At 43.2% G+C, this 14,462-nt stretch overlaps 1 protein-coding gene across 1 annotated transcript in view; it reads right to left on the bottom strand.

Moving 5' to 3' along the window:
• The window catches only part of LOC147095717 (complement C4-like), a 383,861-nt gene extending 378,085 nt beyond the window's left edge, over positions 1-5,776 (bottom strand). The window contains exon 1 of the mRNA XM_085973700.1: positions 5,655-5,776. Within this exon, the coding sequence (XP_085829826.1) occupies positions 5,655-5,776 (122 nt within the window). The remainder of the gene's footprint in view (positions 1-5,654) is intronic.
• Positions 5,777-14,462: the final 8,686 nt, after the last annotated feature.

Below are 14,462 nucleotides of genomic sequence, written 5' to 3'. Positions count from 1 at the left end.
CCTTCCTTCCCTTCTTCCCTCCTTCATTTCCTTCCTTCCTTAATTTATTTCATTCCTTCATTCGTTTCTTCCTTCCTTCCTTCCGTCCTCCCTTTCTTTCTTTCTTTCTTTCTTTCTTTCTTTCTTTCTTTCTTTCTTTCTTCCTTCCTTCCTTCCTCCCTTCCTCCCTTCCTTCCTTCACTCCTGCCTTTCTTTTGTTATTTCCTTCCTTCATTCCTTCCTTTTTCCTTCCTTTCTTCATTTCCTTCCCTCCGCCCTTTACTTCTTTCATTTCTTCATTTCCTACCTTCTCTACTTCCTTCATCCCTCCTTTCCTGATTTCCTTCCTTCCAACCTATTTTGCTTGCTTCCTTCCTTTCCTTCATACCTTTCATTATTTCATTCCTTCCATTCTTCCTTTCCTTCATTTTTTTCCTTCCTTCCTTCCTTTCTTCTTTCGCTTTTTCCCTTCTTTCTCTCTGTCCTTTCTTTATTTCCTTCCTTTACATCCACCCTTCCTTCCTTCCTTCCTTCCTTCCTTCCTTCCTTCCTTCCTTCCTTCCTTCCTTTCTTTCTTCCTCCCTTCCTTGCTGCCTTCCTCACTTAATTTCTTCCTTCCTTACTTACTTAACACTCTTTTATTCCATCATTGTTTTTCCTTCATTCCTTAATTCCTTCGTTCCTTCACTTCTTCCTTCCTTTCCTTCCTCTCATTATTTCCTTCCTTCCTTCCTTTTCTCCTTCCTTTCTTTATTTCATTCATCCCACTGCCCGTTACTTTTTTCATTTCTTTATTCCCTACCTTCCTCCATCTCTTCCTTCATACCTTCCTTCCCTCCTGCCTTTCCTTCCTTCCTTCCTTCCTTGCTTACTCCTTCCATCCCTCCTTCCATCTTTTCTTCCTTCCCTCTTTCCCTCCATCGTTTCCTTCCTTCCTTAATTTATTTCATTCCTCCATTCTTTTCTTTCTTCCTGCCTTTCTTCCACCCTTCCTTCCAATTGTTATTTCCTTCCATCATTCCTTCCTTTTTTCCTTCCTTTCTTTATTTCCTTCCTTCCCTCTGCCCTTTACTTCTTTCATTTCTTTATTTCCTACCTTTCTTCATCTCACCCTTCCTTCCTTTCCTTCCTTCCTTCTTCCTTCATTTATTTTCTCCCTTCCTTTCTTTAGTTCCTTCCTTCCATCCTTCCTTTCCTTCTTTCCTTCCTTTATTTCCTTCCTTCTTTTCTTCATTCCTTCCTTCCCTCCTCCCTTCCTTCCTTCTTCCTGCCTTCCTTTTCTTCCTTCCTCTCTTTATTTCCTTCCTTCGTTTCTTTATTTCATTGCTTCCATATTTTTTTCCTTCCTTCCTTCTTCCTTCACTTATTTTCTTCCTTTGTTTCTTTATTTCCTTCCTTCCCTTCCTTTCCTTCCTCCCTTTATTTATTTCATTCATTCCTTCCTTCATTTCTTCCTACCTTCCTCCCTTCCTTTCTTCCTTCCTTCCTTCCTTCCCTCCTTCCCTCCTTCCATTCCTTCCTTCATTATTTATTTCGTTTGTTCCTTCCTTCTATTCTTCCTTCCTCCCTTCTCTTCTTTTCTTCCTTTCTTCCTTCTTTTCCTACTTTCCTTCCTTTCCTTCCTTACTTCTGTCCTTCTGTCCTTACTACAGCCCATCTGTCTGTCCTCCCTTCTCTCCTTCCTTTCCTTCCTCCCTTTATTTATTTCATTCGTTCCTTCCTTCATTAATTCTTCCTTGCATTCCTTCCTGTCATTATTTCCTTCCTTCCTTCTTCCCTTCCAATTTTCCTTCCTTTCTTAATTTCCTTTACTCCCTCCCACTTTCCTTCCTTCCTTTCATTATTTCCTACCTTTTTTCAGCTCTTCCCTCCTTCCTTCCCTACTTCGTTCCTTTCCTTCCTTCCTTCATTCCTTCCTTCCTTCCTTCCTTCCTTCCTCCCTTCCTTCCTTTATTTCTCCATTTCATCCTTCCTTCCATCCATCCATATGTCCGTCCAACCTTCCTTCCTTACTTCCTTTCTTCCTGCCCTACTTCCTTTCCATCCTTCCTTCCTTCTGTCTATCCTTCCTTACTTATTTTCTTTCTTCCTTCCTTCCTTTACATCCTTTCTTTGTTTCCATCATACCTTCCTCCCTCCGTTCCGTCCTTTCTTCCTTCCCTCTTTCCTTTGCTTCCTTCCTTTCTTCTTTCCTTCCTTCAGTTTCTTCCTTCATTCCTTCCTTCCCTCCCTTTCCTTCCTACCTTTCTTTATTTCCTTCCTTCCTTCCTTCTTTCCTTCCTTATTTCCTTCCATCCTTACCTTCTTTTCCATCCTTTATTTATGTCATTGCTTCCTTCCTTCCTTCCGCTCTTCCTTCCTTCCTTTATTCCTTCCTTCATTTATTTACTTCTTTCCTTCCTTCCTTCCATACCTTTTTTCTTCCTTTCCTTACTTTCTTCTTTCCTTCCTTTTTCCCTCCCTATCTTTATTTAATTCCATCCTTCCTTCCTTCTTTTATCCTTCCTTCCTTCCCTCCTTCCATTCCATCCTTCCTGCCTTCCCTTCCTTTCCTTCCTTTCTTTATTTCATTCATTCCCTCCTTCTTTTTGTCATTCCTTCGTTCCTTCCTCCCTTCCTTTCCATCTTTCCTTCCTTTCTTCCTTCCTTCCTTTTATCCTTCCTATCTTTATTTCATTCCAACCTTCCTTCCTTTTCTTCCTTCCTTCCTTCCTTCCTTCGTTCTTTCCTTCTTTCCTTCCTTCATTCCTTCCTTTCTTGTTTTCTTTTCTCACTTCCTTTATTCCATCCTTCCTTTTTTCCTTCCTTTCTTCCTTCCTCCTATCCTTCCATCTTTCCCTCATGACTTCCTTTCCTTCTGTCATTTCATAATTTCCTTCCTTTACTTCCTTCCTTCCATTGCTTCCTTCCTTCCATTCTTCCTTTTCTTCCTTTGTTCCCTCCTTCCTTTCCTTCTTTCCATCCTTTCCTTCTTTTTCTTCCTTCATTCCTTCCTTTTCTTCCTTCCAATCCTTCTATACTTTCATTATTTTCTTCATTCATTCCTTTCTTATTTCCTTACTTCCTTCCTACCTTGTTTTATTTTCTTCCTTACGTCCTTCCTTTTCTTTCTTTCTACCTTCCTTTTTCCTTCCTTTCCTTCCTTCCATTCCTTCATTCCATTCTAAATTTTCTTCCCTTCCTTCCTTTGTTATTTCCTTCCTTTCTTTATATCATTTCTTCCTCCCTTGTTTTCTTTTCTTCCTTCATTCCTTTCTTTTATTCCTTCCTTCCTTTCTTTTTGTCTGCCTTTCTTCCTTCCATCCTTCCCTCCTCCCTTCCTTTCCTTCCTTCCTTTCATAATTTCCTTCTTTACTTCCATCTATTCCTTCCTTCCTTCCTCCCTTCATTCCATTCCCACCTTCCTTCCTTTCTTCCTTCCATCCTTCCCTCCTCCCTTACTTTCCTTCCTCCCTTTCATTATTTCCTTCTTTACTTACTTCCTTCCTCCCTTCCTTCCTTCCTTTCTCTCCTTCCTTCCTTTCTTCCTTTCATCCTTCCCTCCTCCCTTCCTTTCCTTCCATCATTTCTTTATTTCCTTCTTTACTTCCTTCCTTCCATCCATCCTTTCTTCTTTCATTTTCTTCCTTCCTTTCGTTTTGTTCCTTTCTTTAAATCCTTCCTTTACATCCTCCCTTCCTTCCCTACTTTCTTCCTTTCCTTCCTTCCTTCCATCCATCCTTCCTTCTATTCTTCCTTCCTTTTCTTCTGTCCTTCCTTTCTTCCGTCCTACCTTTCTTCTTTCCTTCCTTCCTCCCTTCCATCTTTCCCTCTTTTTTGTTCCTTCCTTCTCTTCTTCCTTTCATTATTTTCTTCATTTACTTTCACCATTCCTTCCCTCCTTCCTTCCTTTCTCCCTTTCTTTATTTTATTCCTTCATCATTTTCTACCTTCCTTCTCTTCCATCCTTACTTCCTCTCTTCCTCCCTTTCTTCATTACTTTCGTCCATCCTTTTCTCCCCTCCTTCCTCTTCTCCTTCCTTCCTTCCTTCCATCCTTCCCTACTTCCTTCCTTTCCATCCTTCCATTTATAATTTTCTTCCTTTACTTCCGTCCTTCCTTGTTTTTTTTACTTACTTCCTTCCTTTTATCCCATCCTTCCTTTTATCCTTCCTTTCTTCCTTATATCTTTCCATCTTTTCTTCCTTCCTTTCCTTCAGTCTTTTTGTAACTTCCTTCCTTTACTTCCATTGCTTCTTTCCTTCCTTTTTTCTTTTCTTCCTTCCTTCATTTCTTCCTTCCTTCATTTCTTCCTTCCATTCTTCTGTCCTTCCTTTTCTTCCTTCCTTTCTTTCCTTCCTTTCTTAATTTCCTTTCTTCCTTGTTTTCTTCACTTTGTTCTGTCGATCCTTCCTTCCTTTGATCCTTTCCCTCTTTTCCTAACTTTTCTACTTTCCTTCCTTCTTTGTTTTCTTTTCATCCTTACTTCCTTCATTTTCTCTCTTCCTACCTTCCTTTTTTCCTTCCTTTCATTCCTACCTTCCTTCCTGCCTTCCTTTTCATCCTTCCTTTTCATCCTTCCTTCCTTCCTTCCATTTCATCCTTGCTTCCTCCCTTCCTTCCTTCCTCCCTTCCTACCATTTCATCCTTCCATCCTTCCCTTACTTCGTTTCGGTATTTCCATCATTCCTTCCTCCCTTGCTTACTTCCTTTCTTCCTTCCCTACTTCCTTTCCATCCTTCCTTTCTTCCTTCTATCCTTCCTTCCTTATTCCTTCCTTCCTTCCTTCCTTCCTTTTCATCCTTCCTTCCTCCCTTCCTTCCTTCCTACCTTTTTATCCTTCCTTCCTCCCTTTCCTTCCTTTCTGTGTTTCCATAATACCTTCTTCCCTCTGTTCTGTCCTTTCTTCTTTCCCACTTTCCTTTGCTTCCTTCCTTTGTTCTTTCCTTCCTTCAATTTCTTCCTTCTTTCCTTCCTTCCCTCCTTCCTTTCCTTCCTTTCTTTATTTCCTTCCTTCCTTCCTTCTTTACTTCCTTCCTTCCTTCCATCCTATCCTTCTTTTCCATCCTTTATTTATTTAATTGCTTCCTTTCTTCCTTCTTTCCTTCCTTCATTCCTTCCACTCTTCCTTCCTTCATTTTCTTCCTTCCTTCCTTCATTTCCTTCATTTATATACTTATTTACTTCCTTCCTTCTGCACCTTTTACCTCCTTTCTTCTTTCTTTCCTTTTTACCTTACTATCTTTATTTCATTCCATCCTTCCTTCCTTCTTTTCATCCTTCCTTCCTTCCCTCCTTCAATTCCTTCCTTCCTGCCTCCTCTTCATTTCCTTCCTTTCTTTATTTCATTCATTCCCTCCTTCCTTCCTTCCACTCTTCCTTCCTTTCTACCTTCCTTATTTTCTTTTCATCGTTCTTTCATTCCTTCCTTCCTTTCATACTTCTTTCCTTCCTTCACTCCTTCCTGCCTTGTTTGCTTTTCTTCCTTCCTTCCTTTTATTACATCCTTCCTTTTGTCCTTCCTTTCTTCCTTCCTGCTATCCTTCCATCTTTCCCTCCTGCCTTCCTTTCCTTCTGTCCTTTCATAATTTCCTTCCTTTACTTCCTTCCATTGCTTCCTTCCATCCATTCTTCCTTTTCTTCCTTCGTTCATTCCTTCCTTCCTTCCTTCCTTCCTTCCTTCCTTTCATTCCTACCTTCCTTCCTGCATTCCTGCCTTTTCATCCTTCCTTTTCATCCTTACTTCCTTCCGTCCTTCCTTCCTCCCTTCCATTTCATCCTTGCTTCCTCCCTTCCTTCGTTCCTCCCATCCTACCATTTCATCATTCCTTCCTTCCCTTATTTCAGTTCAGTATTTCCATCATTCCTTCCTCCATCCCTTACTTCCTTTCTTCCTTCCCTCGTTCTTTTCCATCCTTCCTTTCTTCCTTCTATCCTTGCTTCCTTATTCCTTCCTTCCTGTTCATCCTTCTTTCCTCCCTTCCTTTCTTTCTTCCTTTTCACCCTTCCTTCCTTCCTCCCTTTCCTTCCTTTCTCCGTTTCCATCAACTCTTCCTCCCATCTCTTCTTTCTTCCTTTCCTCTTTCCTTTCCTTCCTTCCTTCAATTTCTTCCTTCTTTCCTTCCTTCCCTCCTTCCTTTCCTTCCATCCTTCAATTTCTTCCTTCTTTCCTTCCTTCCCTCCTTCCTTTCCTTCCTGCCTTTCTTATTTCCTTCATTCCTTCTTTCCTTCCTTCCTTCCTTCCTTCCATCCTTACTTTCTTTTCCATCCTTTATTTATTTCATTGCTTCCTTCCTTCCTTACTTACTTCCTTTTCTTCCTTCCTTCCTTCATTTATATACTTCTTTCCATCCTTCCTTCTGCACCTTTTTCCTTCCTTTCCTTACTTTCTTCTTTCTTTCCTTTTTAGCTTCCTATCTTTATTTCATTCCATCCTTCCTTCCTTCTTTTCATCCTTCCTTCCTTCCCTCCTTCCATTCCTTCCTTTCTGCCTCCTCTTCCTTTCCTTCGTTTCTTTATTTCATTCATTCCCGACTTCCTTCCACTCTTCCTTCCTTTCTTCCTTCCTTCCTTATTTTCTTTTCATCGTTCCTTTGTTCCCTCCTTCCTATCCGTCTTTCCTTCCTTTCTTCCTTCCTTCCTTCCTTTTATCCTTCCCATCTTTATTTCATTCCAACCTTCCCTCCTTTCCTTCCTTCCTTCCTTCCATCCTTCCTTCCTTCCTTCCTTCCTTCCTTCCTTCCTTCCCTCCTTCCTTCCTTCCTTCCTTGTTTGCTTTCCTTCCTTCCTGTTATTCCATCCTTCCTCTTTTCCTTCCTTTCTTCCTTCCTGCTAGCCTTCCATCTTTCCCTCCTGCCTTCCTTTCCTCCTGTCCTTTCAGAATTTCCTTCCTTTACATCCTTCTTTCCTTCCATTGCTTCCTTCCTTCCATTCTTCCTTTTCTTCCTTCATTCCTTCCTTCCCTTCTTTCCATCCTTTCCTTCTTTTTCTTCCTTCATTCCTTCATTCCTTCCTTTTTGTCCTTCCAATCCTTCTATACTTTCATTATTTCCTTCTTTTCTTCCATCCTTCCTTCTTTCCTTCCTTTCATCCTTTTCATTTATCTTCCTTCCTTTCTTCCTTCATTTCTTCCTTCCTTCCTTGCTTTCTTCCTTTACTTCCTTCCTTTCCTTCATTTCTTTATTTCCTTCCTTTCATCCTTTCCTTCCTTGTTTTCTTTTCTTTGCTCCTTCGATCCTTCCTTCCTTTCCAAACTTTTCTTCCTTTCTTCCTTCCTTCCTTTTCTCCCTTCCATTCCTTCCATTCCTGCCTTATGTTCTTCATTCATTCGCTCTTATTTCCTTCCTTGTTTTCTCTTCATCCTTACTTCATTCCTTTTCTCACGTCCTTCATTTTTTCCTTCCTTTCTTAATTTCTTTCCTTTCATTCCTTCCTCCCTTCCTTCCTTCCTTCTGTCCTTCCTTCCTTCCACCCTTCCTACCATTTCATCCTTACTTACTTCCTTTACTTCCTTTCTGTAGTTCCAGCATTCCTTCCATCCTCGCTTACTTCCTTTCTTCCTTCCCTCCTTACCTTCCATCCTTCCTTCCTTCCAGCCATTCTTCGTTCCTTCCTTATTTCTGTAGTGTATGTACCTTTAAGAGAGAAGTACTTTTACAGCTCCTGTATACTGTAGTACCGGCAGTGACTACACCGCGGAAAAAGAAAGGGAGAGCGCGGGAGACGCCATTTAAGCTGCAGCGGAGAAGAATGGAGAGTGCGGGAGATGCCATTTTGAGCCAGCGGAGAAGAAGGGAGAGCGCAGGAGACGCCATTTTTAGCCAGACTAACCACACCCAGGGATGCCAAAGAGTGGCAGTGACACAGCGTTCGACAATGAAGTCAAAGATTGGGCGATATATGTAGAACGTTTTGATGTGTACTGCAAGACGAATGAAGTGCCAGATGCCAGGAAAGCACTGGTGTTGTTGAATTCCATGGGTGCAAAAACGTATGGCTTACTGCGAAACCTAGTAACCCCAGAGAAGGTCTTTGAAAGCATAGTGTCAATCCTACAGGACCACTTAAACCCCACACTGCTGCTGATAGCAGAAAGATTTAAGTTTCATAAAAGGAACCAGCAGAAAGATGAAAGTAATGCTGTGTATCTAACGAAACTGCACAAGCTATCGAAACACTGCCAGTTTGGAACGGGACTAGCAGATACATTAAGGGACAAGTTTGTGTGTGGGCTTCAAAGTGAAGGAACCCAGAAGTGGCTTCTATCAGAAAAGGATCTTACACTGGAAAAGGCTTTCAACATGGCAGTATCACACGAAGCAGCCGCACGGGGCGTTGCAGAGATACAATGGAGACCGCAAGAATATGGCACAAATGAAATGTCATATGGAGCAGTGAAGTGTTATCGCTGCGGCAGAACAACACATGACCAGAAGGATTGTTGGTTCAAGGACCAAGTGTGCAGACAGTGTGGAAAAGCAGGACACATAGCAAGAGTCTGCAGGTCGGGAAAGAAAACCAGCAGCAAGAAATCTCCACAGGAGAAGTACAAAAAGGTACATAAGGTGATGGAGAGTAGTTCAGATGAACAGAAAAGTGATACAGACTCCAGAAGCAAGGAGCTGGGTTGTCTGAAACTACATAATGTAATCAAAATGAAGGATCACCAAGCTATCTGGGTCATGCTCAAGATAGACGGAGTCCAAGTGAAAATGAAATTGGACACAGGATCAGCCCTAACAATCATAAACCGAAGGGACTACAAGCGGCTATTCTCACATACACCCTTGAGAGATACAGAGATTGTCTTGAAGACGTACACGGGGCAAAAAGTCTACCCCAAAGGAAAAATAAGGGTAAGCGTGATATACAACGGCAAGGAAACACCAAAAATGGAGCTATATGTATTGCCAGATGGAGGGGCACCACTACTAGGACGTGAATGGATCCGGAAGATACAGTTAGATTGGCATTCCATACAAGCACTGACGGTAGATGCCAAAAAGGATGACGACGTCACATCTGGACCACTGTCAAAATTGCTAACTGACGCACAAGAAGTGTTCCAGGAGGGACTCGGAACACTAAAAGGCATAACAGCGACGATCAAAATAGAGGAAAATGCAAGCCCAAAGTTTTATAAGGCACCCAGCCGTCGAAGCAGAGCTGGAAGGTTTGGAACGTTCAGGAGTACTGTCCAAAGTGGACTGGAGTGAGTGGGCTACACCCATCGTTCCTATAATGAAGAGGTTGTTGAGTAATACGCCTGGGGAATCAAAGAAGTTTCGCATCTGTGGGGACTTTAAGGTGACAGTGAACCCAGTCCTTCACATGGTACAATATCCGCTTCCGCAGATTGAAGATATTTTCGCCTCGCTATCTGGAGGAAAATGCTTCACTAAGATTGATCTGGCCCAGGCGTACCTGCAAATGTAGGTGGAAGAAGCCTCGAAACAGTACCTCACGATCAACACGCTCAAAGTTCTCTACCAATACAAACGGCTGGTGCTCAGGGTAGCATCAGCTCCGGCTATTTGGCAAAGGGCAATGGATCAAGTCCTGCAAGGGATTCCAGGGATCCAGTGTTATTTGGACGACATCCTGTTCATGGGCGAAAATGATAGGGATCACCTCGCCAACATGGAGCAGGTGCTCACTAGATTGAAGGAATATGGGCTCCGAGCTAATCGCCACAAATGCGAGTTTTTCCAGAAGCAGATCTCATATTGTGGCCACGTTATTGATGAACAGGGGTTACTGAAGTCCCCTGAAAAGATTGAGGCTGTAGTCAAGGCTCCAGCACTGGAAAATGTGTCACAACTGAGGTCGTTCCTCGGGCTGGTGAACCACTACCATAAGTTCTTGCCGAATTTGCCTGCAGTATTACACCCACTGAACACCCTACTGCAGACGGGGGTATCATGGAAGTGGAATGACGAATGTAAACGAGCTTTCCAGAAGTGCAAATAATTGATCACATCAAAAGAGGTGTTGGCCCATTTCAAACCAGCACTACCAATTCGGTTGGCGTGTGATGCATCACCCTATGGTATTGGAGCAGTGCTGTCGCACAAATTCCCAGACGGGTTGGAGAGGCCAGTAGCCTTTGCGTCTCGGTCACTAACCTCAGCCAAGCGCAACTATGCCCAGATTGACAGGGAGGCCCTCAGCCTATTATGGGGAGTGAAAAAGTTCAACCACTATCTGCACGGGCAGAAGTTCACCTTGCTGACTGACCACCAACCACTTGTCTCCATCTTTAATCCAAAGAAGGGCGTTCCGGTGATGACTGCACAACGGCTACAAAGATGGTCCCTTTTTCTAGGGGCGAACCAATATCAAATAGAGTATAAGGGCACGAAACAGCATGGAAACGCTGATGGGCTATCACGCCTGGCACTGCCTACTGCGGAGGAAGCACCAGCAGTGGACCCTTTCGAAATATTTTATTCATCGATAATTGAACGCTTGCCAGTAACTAACGCGGATATAGAGAAGGAGACCCGAAATGATCTGACACTCTCTCGGGTATATGAATTGACGGTGAAGGGATGGCCAACACATGGCGACTCACTGTTGCCAGCATTCTCATCCAGAAGAGAACAGCTGTCAGTATGCCAGGGGACACTGATGTGTGGATCCTGAGTGGTAATTCCACCCAAGTTAAGGGAGTGCTCAATGAGCTTCATGAAGGCCATCTGGGAGGGGTGAAAATGAAAAGCCTTGCTAGGGCTTATGTGTGGCGGCTGGGAATCGATCAACAAATCGAGGACCTAACAAAGAGCTGCTCAGGATGCCAGAAGGTCCAAAATGCACCACCTCATGCCCCTCTACACCCATGGGAGTGGCCCTCCTCTGCATGGCAATGGGTGCATATTGATTTTGCTGGTCCATTCATGGACTCAATGTTCTTAATAGCAGTGAATGCGCACTCGAAATGGCCTGAGGTGATAAAAATGTCCTCCACCACTATGGAGAAAACGATTGCAGTCCAACGGACCATATTTGCCAGGAATGGCTTGCCAGAGCAGATTTGCTCTGATAACGGACCACAGTTTGTGTCTGTAGAGTTTTGGAAATTTATGAGAAGGAATGGGGTAAGGCATTACACATCCGCCCCGTATCATCCAGCCAAAAATGGATTGGCTGAGAGGTTCGTACAAACCTTTATAAAGGCAGTAAGGGCCATGTGCGATGATGACATTCCACTGCAGCATAAGGTGGACAATTTCCTTTTAGCCTACAGAAATGCGACACATGCAGTTACCAACCAGATCCTGGCTATGATGTTCTTTAACCGAAGGTTGAGATCTCGTCTGGATTTGCTCAGACCAAATGTGCGAAGAAATGTTGAGAATAAGCAATTCCAGCACATCCATGAGAAGCCAACAAGGAGCTTCAATGTAGGACAACCAGTCTTGGCCCGCGACTACCGAACGGAGAAATGGCAACCCGGAATGATATGTACACGGCAGGGGCCACTAATGTACACAGTGGATGTCGGGGAGAACATTGTGAGACGCCATGTCAACCAGATCCTAGCATCACAGGAACGAGTCAACCCCTTGTCCCGCGTACCTGGTGATGAACCCGACATACCGGTAGCATCTACCCCGGAAACAGCATAGGAAACTGATGAACTCTCCGACGACAGGGGGCCAGAATCGCCTCCGCACCAAGAACAAGACACTCAGGAAAGACACTATCCAGAAAGGATCAGGAAGCCGCCCCAAAGACTGAATCTATAAATGGACAATTTCAGTTAACGTGCATGTTAAAAGTGTTAACTGTTATTTGAATGTTATGTTACTGTTAATCTAAAAGGGGAGGAATTGTAGTGTATGTACCTTTAAGAGAGAACTACTTTTACAGCTCCTGTTTACTGTAGTACCGGCAGTGACCACACCTGTATATAAGCCCTGAGCGGGCATCTGTACTGTTAGTTTTTAGACTACCCTCATCCAGTAAACACCTGTTGATTGTTGATCTGAAGTCTCCGTCTATTTATTGAAGAACACCATACCTTAAGATTAACGGATTTAATAGTTTCCTTCCTTCCTTCCCTTCCTTCCTTCCCTGATTCCTTTCCTTCCTTTCTTTAATTCCTTCCTTTCATTCCTTGGGTCGGAGCGATCATAATATGATTGAATTCTTCATTAAGATGGAGAATGAAGTAGTTGACTCAGAGACAAGGGTCCTCAATTTAAATAAAGGAAACTACGATGGTCTGAGGAGCGAGTTGGGTAGGATTGATTGGGGAATGGCACTCAAAGGGTTGACAGTGGATAGGCAATGGCAAACATTCAAAGACCGCATGGATGAGCAACAGAATTTGTTCATCCCAGTTTGGCATAAAAATAAAACAAAAAAGGTGACGCAACCGTGGCTAACAAGGGAAATTAGGGATAGCATAAGATCCAAGGAGAGGACATATAAATTGGCTAGAAAAAGCAATAATCCTGAGGATTGGGAGCAGTTTAGGAGTCAACAAATGAGGGCAAAGGGATTAATTAAGAAAGGGAAAATAGAATATGAGAGTAAGCTAACAGGGAACATAAAAACTGACTGTAAAAGCTTTTATAGATATGTGAAGAGAAAAAGATTGGTGAAGTCAAGCGTAGGTCCCTTACAGTCAGAATCAGGGGAATTTATAATGGGAAACAAGGAAATGGCAGACCAACTAAATACATACTTTGGAACCTGGAATACTGCATACAGTTTTGGTGTCCATACTTAAGAAAAGACATACTTGCTCTCGAGTCAGTACAAAGAAGGTTCACTCGGTTAATCCCGGGGATGAGGGGGTGGTCATATGAGGAGAGGTTGAGTAGATTGGGACTCTACTCATTGGAGTTCAGAAGAATGAGAGGCGATCTTATTGAAACATATAAGATTGTGAAGGGGCTTGATCGGGTGGATGCGGTGAGGATGTTCCCAATGAAGGGTGAAACTAGAACTAGGGGGCATAATCTTAGAATAAGGGGCTGCTCTTTCAAAACTGAGAAGAGGAGAAACTTCTTCACTCAGAGGGTGGTAGGTTTGTGGAATTTGCTGCCCCAGAAAGCTGTGGAAGCTACATCATTAAATAAATTTAAAACAGAAATAGATAGTTTCCTAGAAGTAAAGGGAATTAAGGGTTATGGGGAGCAGGCAGGAAATTGGACATGAGTCTAGGTTCGGAATGGTCATGGCCCTCTGGGTAGTGGAATGGGCCCAGGGGCCATGTAGCCTGGTTCTGCTCCTACTGTGTTCTAATTCTGTGTTAGATTTCAGGAGATGGTTTTATTCCTGTTCCTGGCTGGGGTGGAGATCGCCTTTACAGAAGGTAAGTACTGTAGAAAATATAGGGACAGAGTGATCTCCTGGAAGAATTTCGATCGCCTAGATGGGTCGAGAGGAATTTCCCAGATTTTTTTCTCCCAAATTGGCCATTGCGTCTTTATCTGGTTTTTCGCCTCTCCCGGGAGATCACATGGGTTCGGGTGGATGCAGAGTGATAGAAGATTTGAGGTTAGGATCAGATCAGCCATGATCTTATTGAATGGTGGAGCAGGCTCGAGGGGCCGATTGGCCTACTCCTGCTCCTATTTCTTATGTTCTTATGTTCTTACAAAGGAGGACACAAATAACCTCCCAGAGATGTCGGGGAACATAGGGTCTGATGAAAGGGAGGAACTGAAAGAAATCAGTATTTGTAGGGAAATGGTGTTAGGAAAATTGATGGGACTGAAGGCTGATAAATCCTCAGGGCCTGAAGGTCTACACCCCAGGGTACTTAAGGAAGTGGCCCTAGAGATAGTAGATGCATTGCTGGTCATCTTCCAGAACCCGATAGACTCTGGAACGGTACCCATGGATTGGAAGGTAGCTAATGTTACCCCACTATTCAAAAAAGGTGGTAGAGAAAAAGCGGGGAATTATAGACCGGTAAGCCTGACATCGGTAGTGGGGAAAATGCTAGAATCTATTATAACAGATGTAATAGCAGAGCACTTGGGAAGCAGTGACAGGATCGGACAAAGTCAACATGGATTTACAAAAGGTAAATCATGCTTGACTAATCTACTGGAATTTTTTGAGGATGTAACTGGTAAAATAGATAAGGGAGAACCAGTGGATGTGGTGTATTTGGACTTTCAGAAGGCTTTCGATAAGGTCCCACATAAGAGATTAGCGTGCAAAATTAATGCACATGGGATTGGGGGCAAGGTATTGACTTGGATAGAGAACTGGTTGACGGACAGAAAGCAAAGAGTTGGAATAAATGGGTCATTTTCCGAGTGGCAGGCAGTGACTAGTGGGGTACCGCAAGGATCGGTCCTAGGACCCCAGCTGTTCACAATATATATTAATGATCTGGACGAGGGAATTGGATGTAATATCTCCAAATTTGCAGACGACACAAAGCTGGGTGGGAGGGAAGCTGTGAGGAGGATGTCGTGAAAATCCAGTACGATTTGGACATGTTGGGTGATTGGGCAGAAACATGGCAAATGCACTATAAT

The sequence above is a fragment of the Somniosus microcephalus genome, unplaced genomic scaffold, assembly GCF_052327205.1.
Source record: "Somniosus microcephalus isolate GS21.2 unplaced genomic scaffold, FLI_Smic_1.0 unresolved_chr1, whole genome shotgun sequence".
Lineage (NCBI taxonomy): Eukaryota > Metazoa > Chordata > Chondrichthyes > Squaliformes > Somniosidae > Somniosus > Somniosus microcephalus.
Note: the sequence above shows the minus strand (reverse complement) of the source record. Positions and strands in the feature narration are given on the sequence as shown.